Genomic DNA, 14,933 nt, shown 5'->3' with positions numbered 1-14,933 from the left:
TGTGCCATGGATATGATTAATCTTAGCTGATTAATCATATGATCTTCATTTAGCTTAATTTCTGTATTGGTCTAACAATGGTGCCAAAGAAAGGTACCATGGATGGTGGGTGACCTTCAGCCAGTCACACACTCTCCGTCCTGACCCTGGCTAGTATTTGGATGGGAAGCTTCAAGGAATAGCAGGAGCATGACACGGAGGCAGGCAAGGGCAAACCACCCTTGAAAGTCGCTTCTTGAAAACCCTACAGGGGTGCCACAAGTCAGCTGTGTAAAAGGAAAGGTAGGATTCATCTAATGTGCAAGCATCAGGTCACTTGACAAAATAAAAAGAGAGAGACATTAACATTCCCAGCAACATGGAAGAAAGCATCACCTGTCTCTTTGTGGCAAGCCCTCCCCCCCCAAAAAAAACAAACAAAACAAAACTAAAGTCACCTTTGCTCTCAGCCTAATTACCGGCTAATTCTTTAGCCTTGGGTTGCTGCCACCAAGTTAGAGGGGTCACAGAAAAATCAAAAACACAACACTAACCAAGAGAATTTCACTTCACAACTAAGCATCCCTGAATGTCAAGGGAGTTTGTGCCTCATCCTCTGTGGTACGATTAGATCCTCACTCTTATCTGAGGGTGTTTTCATAATGAGAACATTGTTAGGGCCCCATAATGAGCACAGGTATCATGGCAGATTCTACTGGCCCAGTTTTGGTGTCTTTCTTAGTGTGCAATGAGGTCTAAGAAAGCATGAGCTAGCTCAGTGGCAGAAGAACTTTGAAGAACTCCAGAAGATCAGACACAAGCAAGCTGGTAACAGATGAAGGCTGAATTCAGGGTACCAGTTCAGTAATTTACATATTATTGATGAAGAAGCAACAGCTGCTGGAAGTACAGATGGTAAGAGAAGAGGGCAGAGGGATTAATCCTTCAGGGGGATGATAAAGCACAACAACAGCACACTGTAGGCCCGTGGTGGCGAACCTTTGGCACTCCAGATGTTATGGACTACAAAGGTTCGCCACCACTGCTGTAGGCCATCAGGCTACCCTTGTTCATTGTTGTTTCCTCATTTGTTCGAGGAGAGGATCTAGTGGGCAAGTTGAACGGACAACAAGGAACGATCTTAACCTCGCAGCAGTCAGCCAGGCAAAGCGAAAGGAGATGCATGAGAGGAGAGAAATTCAACGAATGGCAAGGCCACAGGAGATCTGTTGTGGCACTTGAAAAAAGTGAAAGCAGAAGAGACACCGAGGCGGACAATTAGGCGCTGCTTGCTTGGCTATTCTACACATGCCTAATCTAACAACAGCTGAAATTGCACAGGTTGCTTGGATCTTACAAAATGACCAACAGGAGCAGACAAATTAGGTTCATCAGATTATGCCCAGCAAGAATCGGATAGCTTTATGCATTGGATGGAGGGAAAATAATTTGATGCCACTGAAATTGCCTTCCCGTATATTTGCTATATATTCTCTGCTGCTTTGATGCCAGTGCAGGAGATGCGAAAATTCAACAGGTGACCCTTTCCTGGTTTGGAGCACAAGGGTAGGAGAAAAGCTGTATGAGTCAAACTTCTGCCTGTAATAGGGTTAAGCCAGATTTGATGATGGGAAATCTCATAAACTCATAAAAGATTCATATCACACCTATGACATGGAAGAGTAAACTTTTTCTTTCGTAGCCACTTTTGCGACATCAAATTGACTCTGTTACCACAAGACCTGATGTTTACATTCCTCCATGAGGTAACAGGTAACATATGGATGCCTACATGTTTTCCCCTATGGGTTAAATAGTAGTATGTGTGACTGAGAATGGAAAATGACTTGGAAGGAACAGCTTACTTACCGCACCTGTCCATACAATGACTCCAATCCAAAAATCCCTTCTGCAGCTATTCTGCAGTTTCCAAAACAACAGGAGGCTAACTAGCCACCTTGAGCCAAGAATAAGTCGGGATATAAATATTTTAAAACATAAATTTAATAAATAAATTCACAGACCGCTCTTTGCCATGTCTAATTTTTTTCACTAAAAACAGCTAGAATGAAAAGCATGAAGTATGGCAGAAACGGATCAACTCTATGTGTCAGCTGTTGGCTTGTGACTTTCTTGGCTTCTTTCCCCAACAAGCAGGTTGCTAGTTTCATGTAGTTACATAAAATGTGATTACCAGCTAGACTGAGATTTGAGACTGAGATTCTACCTGGTTCTGTGAAGAGAGAATGGAAAGAGAGACTACCAAGGAATATTGGTAGCTACCAAGCACTTCAAGGATATGCTCTTGATTTTGGGGCATTGCTGTTGCTCTGGAAACATATCTTGGCAACCTTGGTGCTCAATGGGACTTTGTGGTACCTACACAAGCAATATCTCATGGTCCTCTGGAATAGACGGCTGGAGGCTCTGTAAGTTACCTTCAGCAGAAGCTTTTCAGAGGGCTATTATAATAACCCATTTTCCTAGGATCTTTTTGGGAATGGTTTATTTCTGAAATAAAACTTTTAATGGCTGACTAACAGTGCAATCTGTGTGTGTGTGTGTGTGTGTGTGTGTGTGTGTGTGTGTGTGTTTGAATCCCCCTCTGGATGTGGTGTGGGCTTCTGCCAGCATAAATGCCCCCTCTGGAGCACGTATGCTGGCAGAAGGGCAAATTCGCCTGTGTCCGGCTGCTCAGGTGCCCTGTGATGCCCACTTGTGATGCCTGGCCTCGTGCCAATGCTTCCACGCTGCCCCCAGCTATGTTGGCATTCCGAGGGATGTGGGCAACCCTACAGACCGTTCTTGGCCTCCATACATTGGTGGAGCTGCTAGTTGAGATACATCATGAAAATATTCTCTCCTATGAGGGAGATGGGTGTTTTCCCCACAACCAATATATCCTGGGATAAGGAAGTGAACATTCCGGTTTGGGCATGAATTGCATGAATTCCTCAAGGCTTCCATGGTTAAATCAGGTCCACCCTGCAAGATTTGCCTTATCCCGAGGTTTTAAAAAAATGATAAAATTGGCGGTTCTTTTGAAAAAAAGTGCGCTGATCCCACGCCCGTGCAAACACCATGAGAGACGGGCCGATTTATTTTTCTGGCATCGCCACCTGCTCTCCCCTCCCCTTAGCTGCAGTCAATCAGAACATTGGAAAAACAGAATCCGTGTAAATTACGTAAACGTACGCAAACGACGTAAATGTAGATGTTCATGTGGAAAGTGACAATAAACCGGGGGCTCATGCATAATTCACTGGAGTTCTTCCTCTTAGCTTGAACACACTGATGGGCAGCCGTGTGAAGGGAGAAACCAGGATAAAAACACCCTGGCATATATGATCCTGGGTCTATCCCAGGATATTTTGTCTGTGGGGAAAATGCCATGGAGGTTTTTTAAAATACTTTTTTGGGCTCCCCATGCCATGGGAAAGCCCTGTGGAGTGGGTGAAGCAGCGCTCAACTGGCGCCATTGCCATCCACCTTAGCTCTGGATTCAGCTGTAAATCATTCATTTAACAAATCCCTTTCTATATTTTGGCAAGCATTTACTGATAGTTGTGAGAAGACAGAGGAACAGACATTGTAAAAATTAGTATCTTGAAATAAAAATACATGACAAAATTGTCATGCTGTCCCATGCTCTTTGTGACAATTTAATAGCTGCCCAGACTTCATATTTATCCAAAGAAGAGGTGACTTAAAATACAAGCAAAATCCAGCTAGGAAAGAATTCTGTGTTCTGCCCTGAAACTTAACTCTCTGTGAGACACTAAAAACAAAACAAAAACACAACAATTTGTCCAGCCTTAATGTATGATCTAGTAAAGCAAATATTTGTGGCAGAAATGTATCAACTGTATCCTCCAAAGCAATAGAGACAAATATGAACTTACTAGGGACTGAAACTAGAATTCAATTACAGATTGTTCCTAGAGAAGTAGAAAAAAGAAAAGAACATTACACCACAAAATGTGAAACCAGGTGGTGGAGAGACCGATCAAGGGAAAGAAAGAGAGAGAGAGAATTTATGGAATTATTTTTTCTAAGTGTTGTCAAGGAATTTGACATAACGATCACTCTTAGTGACACTATCATGAAAGAGGAAGACAGCAGTGTGATAAATGACCGCCATGCCATTGGAAGGCGGTGGAACCCCACTGCGAGCCAGAGAAACCTCAACAGATGTTCTGTATGTTATCAAGAGTTTGGCCACTATGGGCTGGGTGAGTGAAGAGAACTTTTGACATCTGGTGGCTGGTAGATGCGAAGTTTAAGCCATCAATTCCAATTAAAGGGATTTTTCCAGTTTGACTGGATTGGCTGGCAGTCACTGACTGCAAAGGACTATGGGAATGTTGGTTTAATGTTTGTTGCCGTTCTTCAAGAACCCTGGGAACTGTAGTTTTACAGGGAGACTCAAAACATTCACAGCAGAACTTGTCAGAAAGACCCCGCTGGTGCAGCCTGAACTTTGGTGTACTGGTTATGCTATTAAATGAAGCCTGGGGAATTGCACTGTTGGTTAGGCTGTTGGACTAAACCTGGGGAGACCCTAGTCTAAATCCTCACTCTGCCAGGAAACTTGCTGCATGATCCTGGACCAACCACTCTTTCAACATGACCTGCTTCACAAGGTTGCCATAAAGCAAAAAATGGAGGCAGGGAGAATAACTTCAGCTACCCAGAAGGAAAAATGGGATAAAAAAGCACTGTCAACCAGTCGCTGTCACCGAGTGGATGACTGGAATGGGGTAGGGTGGGGACATGGAGGTTACCATCAGAGCAATGGAATGACAACACTTCTGGTACAAACTCATGTCACAGAGATGATACCCTGTATTCTCTAATCTCTATATGGTAGCTCTCAGTCCTTGTTAGGAATAAAGGTTAGATACACAGGCAGCATCTGTGAGCCTTTGCAGGAGTTGTCATGCACTTAATTTCCCTTCCAACAAACTCTTTGGGTTTTCAGACCCCTCCAGTCCGAAGATCTGTCACCGTAGTTTATAAACGGTGGTCTAAGCGGTGGTCTAGCCCAAACAACAAAGGTCCGTGAAGTGTAGTGGGAATAAACTCGAGAAATCCAGCAAACCTTCTACACCACAGCTACGAGCAACCATATATAGACAAGGCAATTAAAGTGCTGATTTAATAAGTGACAATGTTAATGTGCATACAGCCACAACCATAAATGCGAACCATATCAAAAAGGGACTATACACCTTGTATACAAGCCCATAAACATCAGATGTCAAAAATGCAAAAATGTGTGTCTAAATGCAGTCTCCAGGACAAGCACTGAAATCTTAATAATGTAAATTCAGTCCTTAAATCATCAAAGAGATGAGTTCCCCAGTGATTGCCCATTTCATGGTGGCTTGTCCACTTTATCACACTTATTCTTGCTTGCTCATTGTTAAGATCACCAAGTTCAAGCATATCATTTCCTTGGAGCTAGTAGTATTGTGCTAAATATGTCCCTGGTATCTGGGCTAAACATCGAAATTTCATCATGTCAATTGTTGTAAGCCAATTAACATTGTCACTTATTAAATCAGCTCTTTAATCGTCCTCTCCAGCCTGACCACAGGTTCCTCCTCTTTGCTGCTTCTCCCCTTCCCCTATTTTAAGCTGGTTTCCAGATCTCTCTTTGCCAGCATGGCTGTAGCATATGTGTGTGTGTCTCTTGGCCACCACAAAGCAATACTAGCTGGAATCCTGACCTGGCAAGCAAAGAACTCACTGAAGAAGCGAGCCCGGGGATGAGGAATGCAGGGATCGGAATCCAGATTTGCTTTTGCCGCTGCTGAGGCATGAACAAAGCTGGAGGAAAGGAAACGGAGTGGGAGTGTGAACAGCAGAGTACATTTCATCTAAAGAAAATTCTCAAGGTTTTGTCTGTTTGCTCAGAGCTATCCAGAAATATCCAGCTACTCTGATGCTCTGTTCTCGAATCCCCACATAGCCATACAAATTATCTTATCCTTTGCTCAATGAAAGGACCCACACTGGAGCTGATGTAGTACAATAGCTAAGAGAAATGAGCTATAATCCAGAATGTTACCAGTTCAAATCTCACCTTGGTTACAAATTCACTTAGGTAAGACGCCCTCTCACTTCTCCTATATAATGTGGGGATAATGATACTATTTTGGGTTTTTGAAGGATGACTAAAAAATAATGGATTTAATCCAGTGATTCACCAATTGAAGGTGCTGTGGATCTTTCTCTTGATACCTTAGAGCCTTACACTCCCTTCTGCACATGCAGAATAATGCACTTTCAATCCACTTTCTTAATTGTTTGCAAGTGGATTTTGCTATTCCGCGCAGTAAAACCCAGCTGCAAAGTGGATTGAAAGTGGATTGAAAGTGCATTATTCTGCATGTGCGGAAGGGGCCTCTGATTCTATTAATTAATCTAGACAGAGGCAGGCCAACATGTATACCAGTAGGTTAAATTGCTTAATATGAAATGATTGTCTCAAACAGTAAAAAAACAGAGAGCTGCAGCGGACATCTCAAGACTGTTGCTTTGTGTAAGTGCCAAAAAAGATAAAAGAAACCCATAAAGGGTTAGACTATAGAAACAAGAGCCTGCAAAAGAACACATCACTACAACATGTATTCCCCCAGTAGTGTGCTCAGTCCTGATCCTGTAATTTCTGAAAGGATATAATAGGAAGGCAAAGGGCTGAGAAAAAGATCAGCAAAAATATTTGGAAGCTGGCATAGACTCCCATATTAGGATAACATGAAGTTATTGAGATTGCTTGGATCTGAGAGGAGATGAATGGGATTTTGGACTTACGATTACTCATCACTTCCACATGTAGTGCAAGAACAAAGGGTCACAAGCAAACCTAGCAATGAATCTAAAAATAAAAAATAGCACCTCCCTATGCACATTTCATGAACGTTTTGTCTACACTTATGGGTATATCAAACAGATTCCAGCGATGGGAGAGAAGGTGGCCATCGGGGACACATTTACCTGCATATAGTGTTCAAAAGTCATTATAGGTGAGGTGACACACCAAAACAGAGCAGAACTGTTGTCATGTAAGACATCAACGTGACAGCCAGTGCAGTGTAGTGTAGTGGTGTAATTTATTGTAAGCCATAGGCCATCACAATCATGTAAAATACCATGAATCATGCAATCCCCTACATACACTGGCACAGTACCTCTATCAACATATCAATATAAAATAGTAAAATTGAAACATTGCAGGTTACATTTACAGTTGAGCTTTAAAATTTGGGCCTACAACTAGCTTCCTCCTTAAAGTGGCTGCTGAGAAGGTAACAATAGCAGCCTCAGAGGTGACCTTAGAAAACACATCAGCCAATAAAAATTGTAGCCTGTCTTCTTCTGAACCAATAATTTCAGATAAAATTGGGTTGAGATGTTTACCTTGAATGACATTGTGTAGGGGGGACCGTAAGACATAGTGGCCTACCAGTGGTGGCGAACCTTTGGCACTCCAGATGTTATGGACAACAATTCCCATCAGCCCCTGCCAGCATGGCCAATTGACCATGCTGGCAGAGGCTGATGGGAATTGTAGTCCATAACATCTGGAGTGCCAAAGGTTCGCCACCATGGGCCCTAGATGGTTTGTAGCCAAGGCCACAAGGGCAAAGATGCTGGTCCCCGGGAATCTTCCGGTATCTACCATGGAGATATTCAGTGGGAAAGGACTGAAAGTGAAGGCTTGTAAATGCCTTTCTTAAGGTGGCTTTAGAGAGATCAGTTAGATATCAGGAATAGGTTTTATTTTTCTTGACTTTAGGACGCCAGATTGAACATTTTGGCCAACGGCTCTCTCAATATCTTGGAGGGCATCCATTTTAAACAGTCATGAATGTTATTGGTTTCCCATAGTTTAACGGTCTCAATTGATGGCAGAGAATATAATTGTAGAATGGAAGCTAATAAATCTGACCATTTGTTATCCTTCACAAGATGCCAATAACAGAACTTGACTGTGTGGTCCTAGGACAGGGGTAGGGAACCTGCGGCTCTCCAGATGTTCAGGAACTACAATTCCCATCAGCCTCTGTCAGCATGGCCAATTGGCCATGCTGGTAGGGGTTGATGGGAATTGTAGTTCCTGAACATCTGGAGAGCCGCAGGTTCCCTACCCCTGTCCTAGGAGATACTTTCTAATTGTTTGTTATAAATTAGCAATCTGAGATGAAACCTTATAGAAATGGCAAGTAAGCCCACCTCCAACCTTAACAGTGCCGCAGGGGTAGCTTGGGGAAGACCCAGGATCTTCCTCAGAAATGTGTTCCGAATAGTTTCTAGCTACTCTACCAGACTCAAATTCCATCACCAAATTTCTGCTCTATAGAGAAGTTGGCCAATTACCTTGCTCTGGAATACCTTAAGATCTGGTGCAACCAGCTGACCGCACTTTGAGTGATAAAATAATAATAAGATGCTAATTGTGCATTGCACTGTGATAAGATCTGCCTTGAAGTGAGCCTGCCATAACAGGGTGGACTGAAGGTGTATATCCAAATATCTGAAGGACGAACACTGCTCTATTTCGTAAATGGTCCATTTATGCTTGATTATATTATTTCCGGAAATTACTGCTTTAGTTTTACTGTAGTTATTTCTCAGCTCATTCATCTCACAATACTAGCCTCACCCACATCCTTCTAAGTCCAACTTTAGAAAATGACAGAAGAGCTATACTGTCAGTGTACAGTAACACTGTATATTCCTGCCAGCCAGAGAAAGTGGAAAATCCTTACAAGATCCATAAAAAAGAAGCATCAATTTTTAAAATGTTAACAAATAAAGTTATATATTTGAAAAAAAGAAGGGTCTCAATGGGCGGTAGACCTGTCCTCTGTGCTCTCAATGCTTTTCAATAGGAATTCTGGGAGTGGGTAAGATTCTCTTAAGCATGTCCATGTAACTACAAAGATAGCTCCTTGAAAAAAATTTTAAAAGACAAACTATATAGGAGCACGTGGTTTCGGGTAGGCCCGCTGCGCAGGAACAAGTCCTGTTCTCCTGTGGGATGCCATGATATCTGCCTCTTGTTTGGGCAGTCAGTAGCACATTAAGCCGAGCAAGCATAAAATATCTACGGAGATGTGGATTGATTAAATTACTCAGATATTTAGCCATGAAACCCGGCAATGGTGGTGAAATGCCATAAAATGTGGGAGAACAAGTTCTGCAGGCTCCAGCTGTGAGAAGCTGCCCTTCAATGTCAAGAGTACGTTGTTTCAAAACTCTGAAAGCCTGTCTTTCGTCCATCAGTAGGAGTTGGTCAAAAGATACACCTATGTTGTTTATTTGATTGATAATTTTGGTGTGCCAGGTGGAGTGGAAGTGGTCGCTTAACAGGAGATATGTCAGACTGCCCGGGAGGGCTCTAAAATGAAGGCGAAGCCAGTATTTAAACAAAGAAAGCCAAACCCGGGAAAAAATCGTCTTGGCTCCGGTTTCTAAACAAAGAACTTGATACGTGACTGAGTTTGGAAGACCCAATAAACGACGAAAAAACAAAGATTGAACACTCTCTAATTTCTCAGCGGTTTTTGCTCCCCAGATTGGAGCTCCGTAAAGTAATTGTGGCAGTAGTTTTAACTGAAAAACTTCCATTGCGGCAGGAAAAAATTGACCGCCTCTGGTGTGAAAAAATCTGGATATTGCCAACACTTTGGTTTTACTTGTATTGAGAGTCTGGTGGATATGAGGGGCCCAGGTTAAGGAATGGTGGAAGGTGATTCCTAAATATCTGTATGAATGGACCTGTTCAATCAATGTACCGTTTATTTTCCACGTGCTGAGTTTTTTTGAATTCGAAAAAATCAGCACTTTGGATTTGTTATAATTAATCGACAGGGCACTGTTTGTGCAGTACGTCGCAAAGGCTTGAAGTAGTCTTTGCAGGCCCACCTTGGACCGAGACAGTAACACAGTGTCGTCTGCATAGAGAAGTGCACATGTGGGTCTTTGTCCCAAAATGGGTGCGTGACTTTCAGTCTGAGATAAATGAGGAGCAAGGTCATTTAAATAAAGATTGAACAGGAGAGGAGCAAGAATAGAACCCTGCTTGACTCCCTTGTTAGAAACTATAGGTGAAGTTAGGCGGCCAGCACGATCACAACGAACTTGACAGGTAGTTGAGGAATACAACTGGCGAATAAGAAACAGTAATCTCTGGTCTATTCCCAACACTGTCAATTTTTCCCACAGCTGATTCCTGGGGATAGAGTCAAATGCGCATTTCAGATCTAGGAAAGCCACAAGGAGTTTCCCACCCTTGGGGTGGCAATATTTCTCCGCCAAACTATATATTGTTGGAATCAGCAGGAAGACCTGAGTACAATTATGTACTGTTTGGGCTGAAAAGGCACCCAGGATTGGAGTCCTGGGGCAACTTTCAACAAATTGAGAAGTCCTTCAGCAGCACACAAAATGTTGGGCGCAAGCCGAGGGTGAAACTAACCAGAGAGCAAACCATTGGGTGGGAAAAAGCCTCTTTCCCCCACCGACACCTTTGCTGTCCAGAACCAAACCAAGAGCAGCCTCTTTTAAAGACATACCCTGGGTGTGATGAGTGAAAAGAAGCATTTGCCTCTTTTTAAGACACCCCATCGACGTCTTTTTTGTGTTGTGTGGCACATTGATTTTTTTGTGTTGTGTGGCACATTGTGTTGTGTGGCCATTGAGTTTTCAGTGTTTAAAAGGCTTCATGCACAAATATCTTGGAAGACTTACAACAGCTCTTTAACATAGGGTTGTATTATTAACACTGTCCTATTACAGTTGAAAGAATAATTAGATTGCCATCCTAAGAACACTTTCCTAGGAACAAACACTTCTGAACAAAATGGAGCTTACTTCAGAGTAGACCTGTTAAGCAATACATCTTAAAAGTAAATTTCTAAGTGAAATCACACCCTTCAAAGTTTGCTACGGTCATTGGGTTTGGATAGCTGTTAACTATGCTTATTATCGCATTGTTTCTCCTTGTAGAGACTGTGTTGCACAGTTATACTCATGCAGGAAGGGCTGGGCAGAGTATTGTTTTCTCCCCACCTGCTAAATAACTATTCCAACATTACAAGTGCATAAACTTCCCATGAGCAATCCCACTATTAACACTTAATTGATAAATTTTTCAAGGCTGAGCTATTCAGCACTTTGCGGCATAATTCTGCAAAGAAAATAAGTAAGGCAGCAAAATATTGTTCTTGTCACTCATTTGCAACAACAACAACAACCATAACAATGGGGATAGCGCTTAAAATCACATACCGATTCCATTCATGACAGGTGTCTTATTATTAACATCCAGAACGCTAGGCAGGTCTTGTTCCCCTTCATGTTCATTTAAATCCATGTTTGGCTTTTGGGCGCCATTCCCAAAATGTCTAGAATCCTTCTCAAAAGTGGCATCTCCATTCTGTAGGCCATTGTGGGTTTTTTTCAAGGGCATAATCTGTAAACCACTCGGAGTAGTCCGGTAAGACACGGTTTTAGCTGCTCTGTCCCCTGAAGATGCTGGCTTGGCTGCATAACTCTTTTTTGGCTTTGGAAAGGCTATTCGTTTCTTTTTATGAGACAAACCTTTACTCTTCCCAGTGTCAGTGGGTCTGTGTGAAATTTTGTCCAGGGACGAGCCTCGGCTCTCTCGTAAAAATTTTGGTGTGACTGCTTGCTTCCCATGCTTTGCTCTCTTTTCTCTCGTAACGTGCAGGCCGTTAAATTCATCGATAAATTCCTCACAGTGCAACAAATGATGCTCCGGTTCCCAAGTGTCCTCGTTGCTTCCATAACCTTTCCATCGTATCAGATACTCCCATTTCCCCTTTTTGTTCTTCCTTTTGTCTACAATCCTTTCCACCTAAGAGCGAGTGGGGGAGGGAAAAACAAACAAAAAACACCACAATAATTTGCCACAAGGAAAAATAATTCAGGAATGGAAACACATACAAGCTGGATTCAGATATAACGTGAACCCTTATTGGCAGTTAAGATGTGAAACTAGAGTTTGCCCCAACAAATTCTCATTTTTGCACTTGCCTTCTTTCTCCCATGTCCCTGGTAGAGTCTCAGTTGGCTTTGCAATGAGATTGCAGTTGTAGAACAAGCAAGAATGTCCATGTTTTGTACATCATATGAAATCACAATTAAGGACTAACTGCAGTTTACCAACCAGCTTCAGACCATGGTTTCAAATGCTAGCTTGATGTACTGGAACTGATCATAGTTAGAAGAGACGCCTGCATTTGGGCAACCATGCTAACCCTAACCACAGTTAGCATTGTTAAATTATAGCTTTGTGTCATGTGGCATGGTAGTCTATGCTGTGTTTGTCAGAGCTGAAAAACTAAGCATCTTGAAGATTTTAAGGTATTAATTTAGAACCATATTTATATTGTAGTGTTTTAATTGTGATTCTACTTGATGTTGCATTGGATTTTAACTTCTACTTGTACACCGCCCTGAACCGGACTTCAGTCAGGAATTGGGCAGGGTATAAATGTAAATAAACAAACAAACAAACAAGATAGCCCCATATACCAGTTGGCCATCTATTAGTGTTCCCCCTGTTAAAACAGAAACAGAAGACTCAGCTGACCCTTTTTGGTGTTCCACTTAGGTATCACATCACTGTTAATTACTGTGTTTGTCAAAGGATGCTACAGTTAATTTGAATGGGTAAAAGAGATGGCCCTTGCCAGGTTAATTTTGTATGCTGATTACAGTCCCATTTTGTATGTTGATTGCAAGGCGCCCCTAATACCTTAGGCAGAAGATTTTTTTAATCATGAAAACAGTGCTACTGGAATATCTGATTGTGCTATCTCAGTGTGACTGAATCTAATCTTGGAAACTCAGGTAGAGGGATCTCTGTGGACAATGCATGGCAAAAAGCAAAATGAAACTGGTACTGAACAAGAAGGTCTAAAATAAGATGACAGTATCATTTAACCCAGCAGCCAAGTCTCCTCAGAGAAGCTAAACCAAGTATGTAAGAATATATTTTTAATGGACCATGTTCTTTCCCATCTCCAAGACTGAATTTATGTCCTGATTACTTCAGTTGAATGCATGGTACTGGAAAGAAAGAATATGCAAAAGGAGATGTTACCATTTGCTACAAGATCACAATAGAAATAATGTCTTATTTTTGCATGAATCTAATTCAATAAATAAGAATATTATCCTTGCACTCTAGTCTATAGATCACAAAACTGTAGGACATCCTTTCTCTGAGGCCAATGGGTGTCATGGGTGACAATGGGTATCATGCAAAGATGGGTGTCATCTTTGAGGGGGTCATGAAAGTCCAAACATATAAACTTGACAAATCCTGAGTTGGATCCAGTCAGGTTTTTCACTCAATCTTCTCCAATTCCTCTCCGTTTTTCTGATTTCAGCCCATATTTCTTTTTTCCATGCAGATTCTATGATTCCCAATGTAGCCTTTTTGGTGGTTAAAAGACACCCCAGCTTCCAGGTTCAGTAATGGAAAAACAGGTTGGATTTAACTCACTGAATTAGGTCAACTGTCATCTAGGTTTGCATTGTTTGCTCTGACTGGCACCAGTTCTCCTGAGTCTAAGAACCACCCAACCTACTTGAGATCCTTTTAAAGGGAGTTATGGGAGTCTGAATTTGGGACTTTCAGCACATGAATTTGGGACTTTCAGCACTTTCAGCTTTACCACTAGCTATGATATCTTCCTAGGATTGTGCCCAAACATTAGAAAGTTTACAATTGGCAGCTACAGACACTATTCAGTGATTAAACAATTTTAACAGGGGGAACACAGTTTTTTAGATTTCTATCATCTTGAAAAGTCATAAAAAGATCAAGTTCATGAGTGTGAAAAATAAAATTTTACATACATAGTACTACATTTTTAATGCAGCACGAATGCATCCGAGCTTTCTGAAGAACCTGGCAGCCTTCGAGCAGAGACAGAGGACCTACAAGCACTTCTACTGTCAAACTTCTACATTTCTTTCACTGTGGATCTGCCACCACAAGTTTACTAAATCTGCTAAAACCATTTTGGCCTGGCTCAGTGCTGTTGCACTACAACTAGAATTGGAACTTGGTTCAATTTGGTAGTCTGATATCTCATATTTATTTTGCGGGTTTAATTTTAAAGCAACTGAGACAAACAAAATGTTGTGTGTTTTGCAAAAACAGATACAATTATGATAACTTTTTTTAGAAATTTGGGAGCAGGTGGTGGGCTCAAAGATGCTTTCCTTTCTCTTATGCAACCCCCTCCCCCATTCTAGCGAGTTTTGAGATTATGCACGAGTGTGAGTTAAATGAGTCAAGTGAGTCTGAGGCAAATGAAACAACCAACGGGGCTTCCAAAAGCAGACGGTGATGTGGCATCGAAGGGAAGGATCTAGCATTCAAAGAACTCAATTCAAAATCTATTTCTGAATCAATATTGCAAAGTTGCTTGAATCCAATGGGACAGGCAGGGAATAGCAAGCCATAAAGCAGTGATAGCGAACCTTTTCGAGACCGAGTGCCCAAATTGCAACTCAAAACCCACTTATTTATCACAAAGTGCCAACACAGCAATTTAACCTGAATACTGAGGATTTAGTTTAGAAAAAACGGTTGGCTCCGAGGTGCACATTACTCAGGAGTAAGCTTGGTGGTAGTCAGTGGCTTTGCTTTGAAGCAACCGTGCAACTCTTCCAACGGGTGAATCACAACCCTAGGCGGGTTTACTCAGAAGCAAGCCACATTGCCAGCAACCGAGCTTACTACCAGGTAAAGGATCTTGCTTTAGTTCTTCGCATGAAAATCAGTGGGGTTTAACAGCGCTTAACAGGGTTACCCACACTGCTTCCCCAAAACTAGGTCTTAGGTTTAATGCTAATAGAGCCCAGTGGCCCAGGCCAGCCTAGATGTGTGTGTGTGTGTGTGG

At 42.0% G+C, this 14,933-nt stretch overlaps 1 protein-coding gene across 2 annotated transcripts in view; it reads right to left on the bottom strand.

The window, feature by feature from the left end:
• CDYL2 (chromodomain Y like 2) overlaps positions 1-14,933 on the bottom strand; it is a 91,114-nt gene that overhangs the window by 46,382 nt on the left and 29,799 nt on the right. For both annotated transcript variants that reach the window (XM_048515925.1, XM_048515924.1), the window contains exon 2: positions 11,281-11,869. In XM_048515925.1, coding sequence (XP_048371882.1) covers positions 11,281-11,869 — 589 coding nt within the window. The remainder of the gene's footprint in view (positions 1-11,280; positions 11,870-14,933) is intronic.

This window comes from Sphaerodactylus townsendi, linkage group LG14 (genome assembly GCF_021028975.2).
Source record: "Sphaerodactylus townsendi isolate TG3544 linkage group LG14, MPM_Stown_v2.3, whole genome shotgun sequence".
Taxonomy (NCBI): Eukaryota; Metazoa; Chordata; class Lepidosauria; order Squamata; family Sphaerodactylidae; genus Sphaerodactylus; species Sphaerodactylus townsendi.
This window is presented reverse-complemented; position numbering and strand designations above follow the sequence as displayed.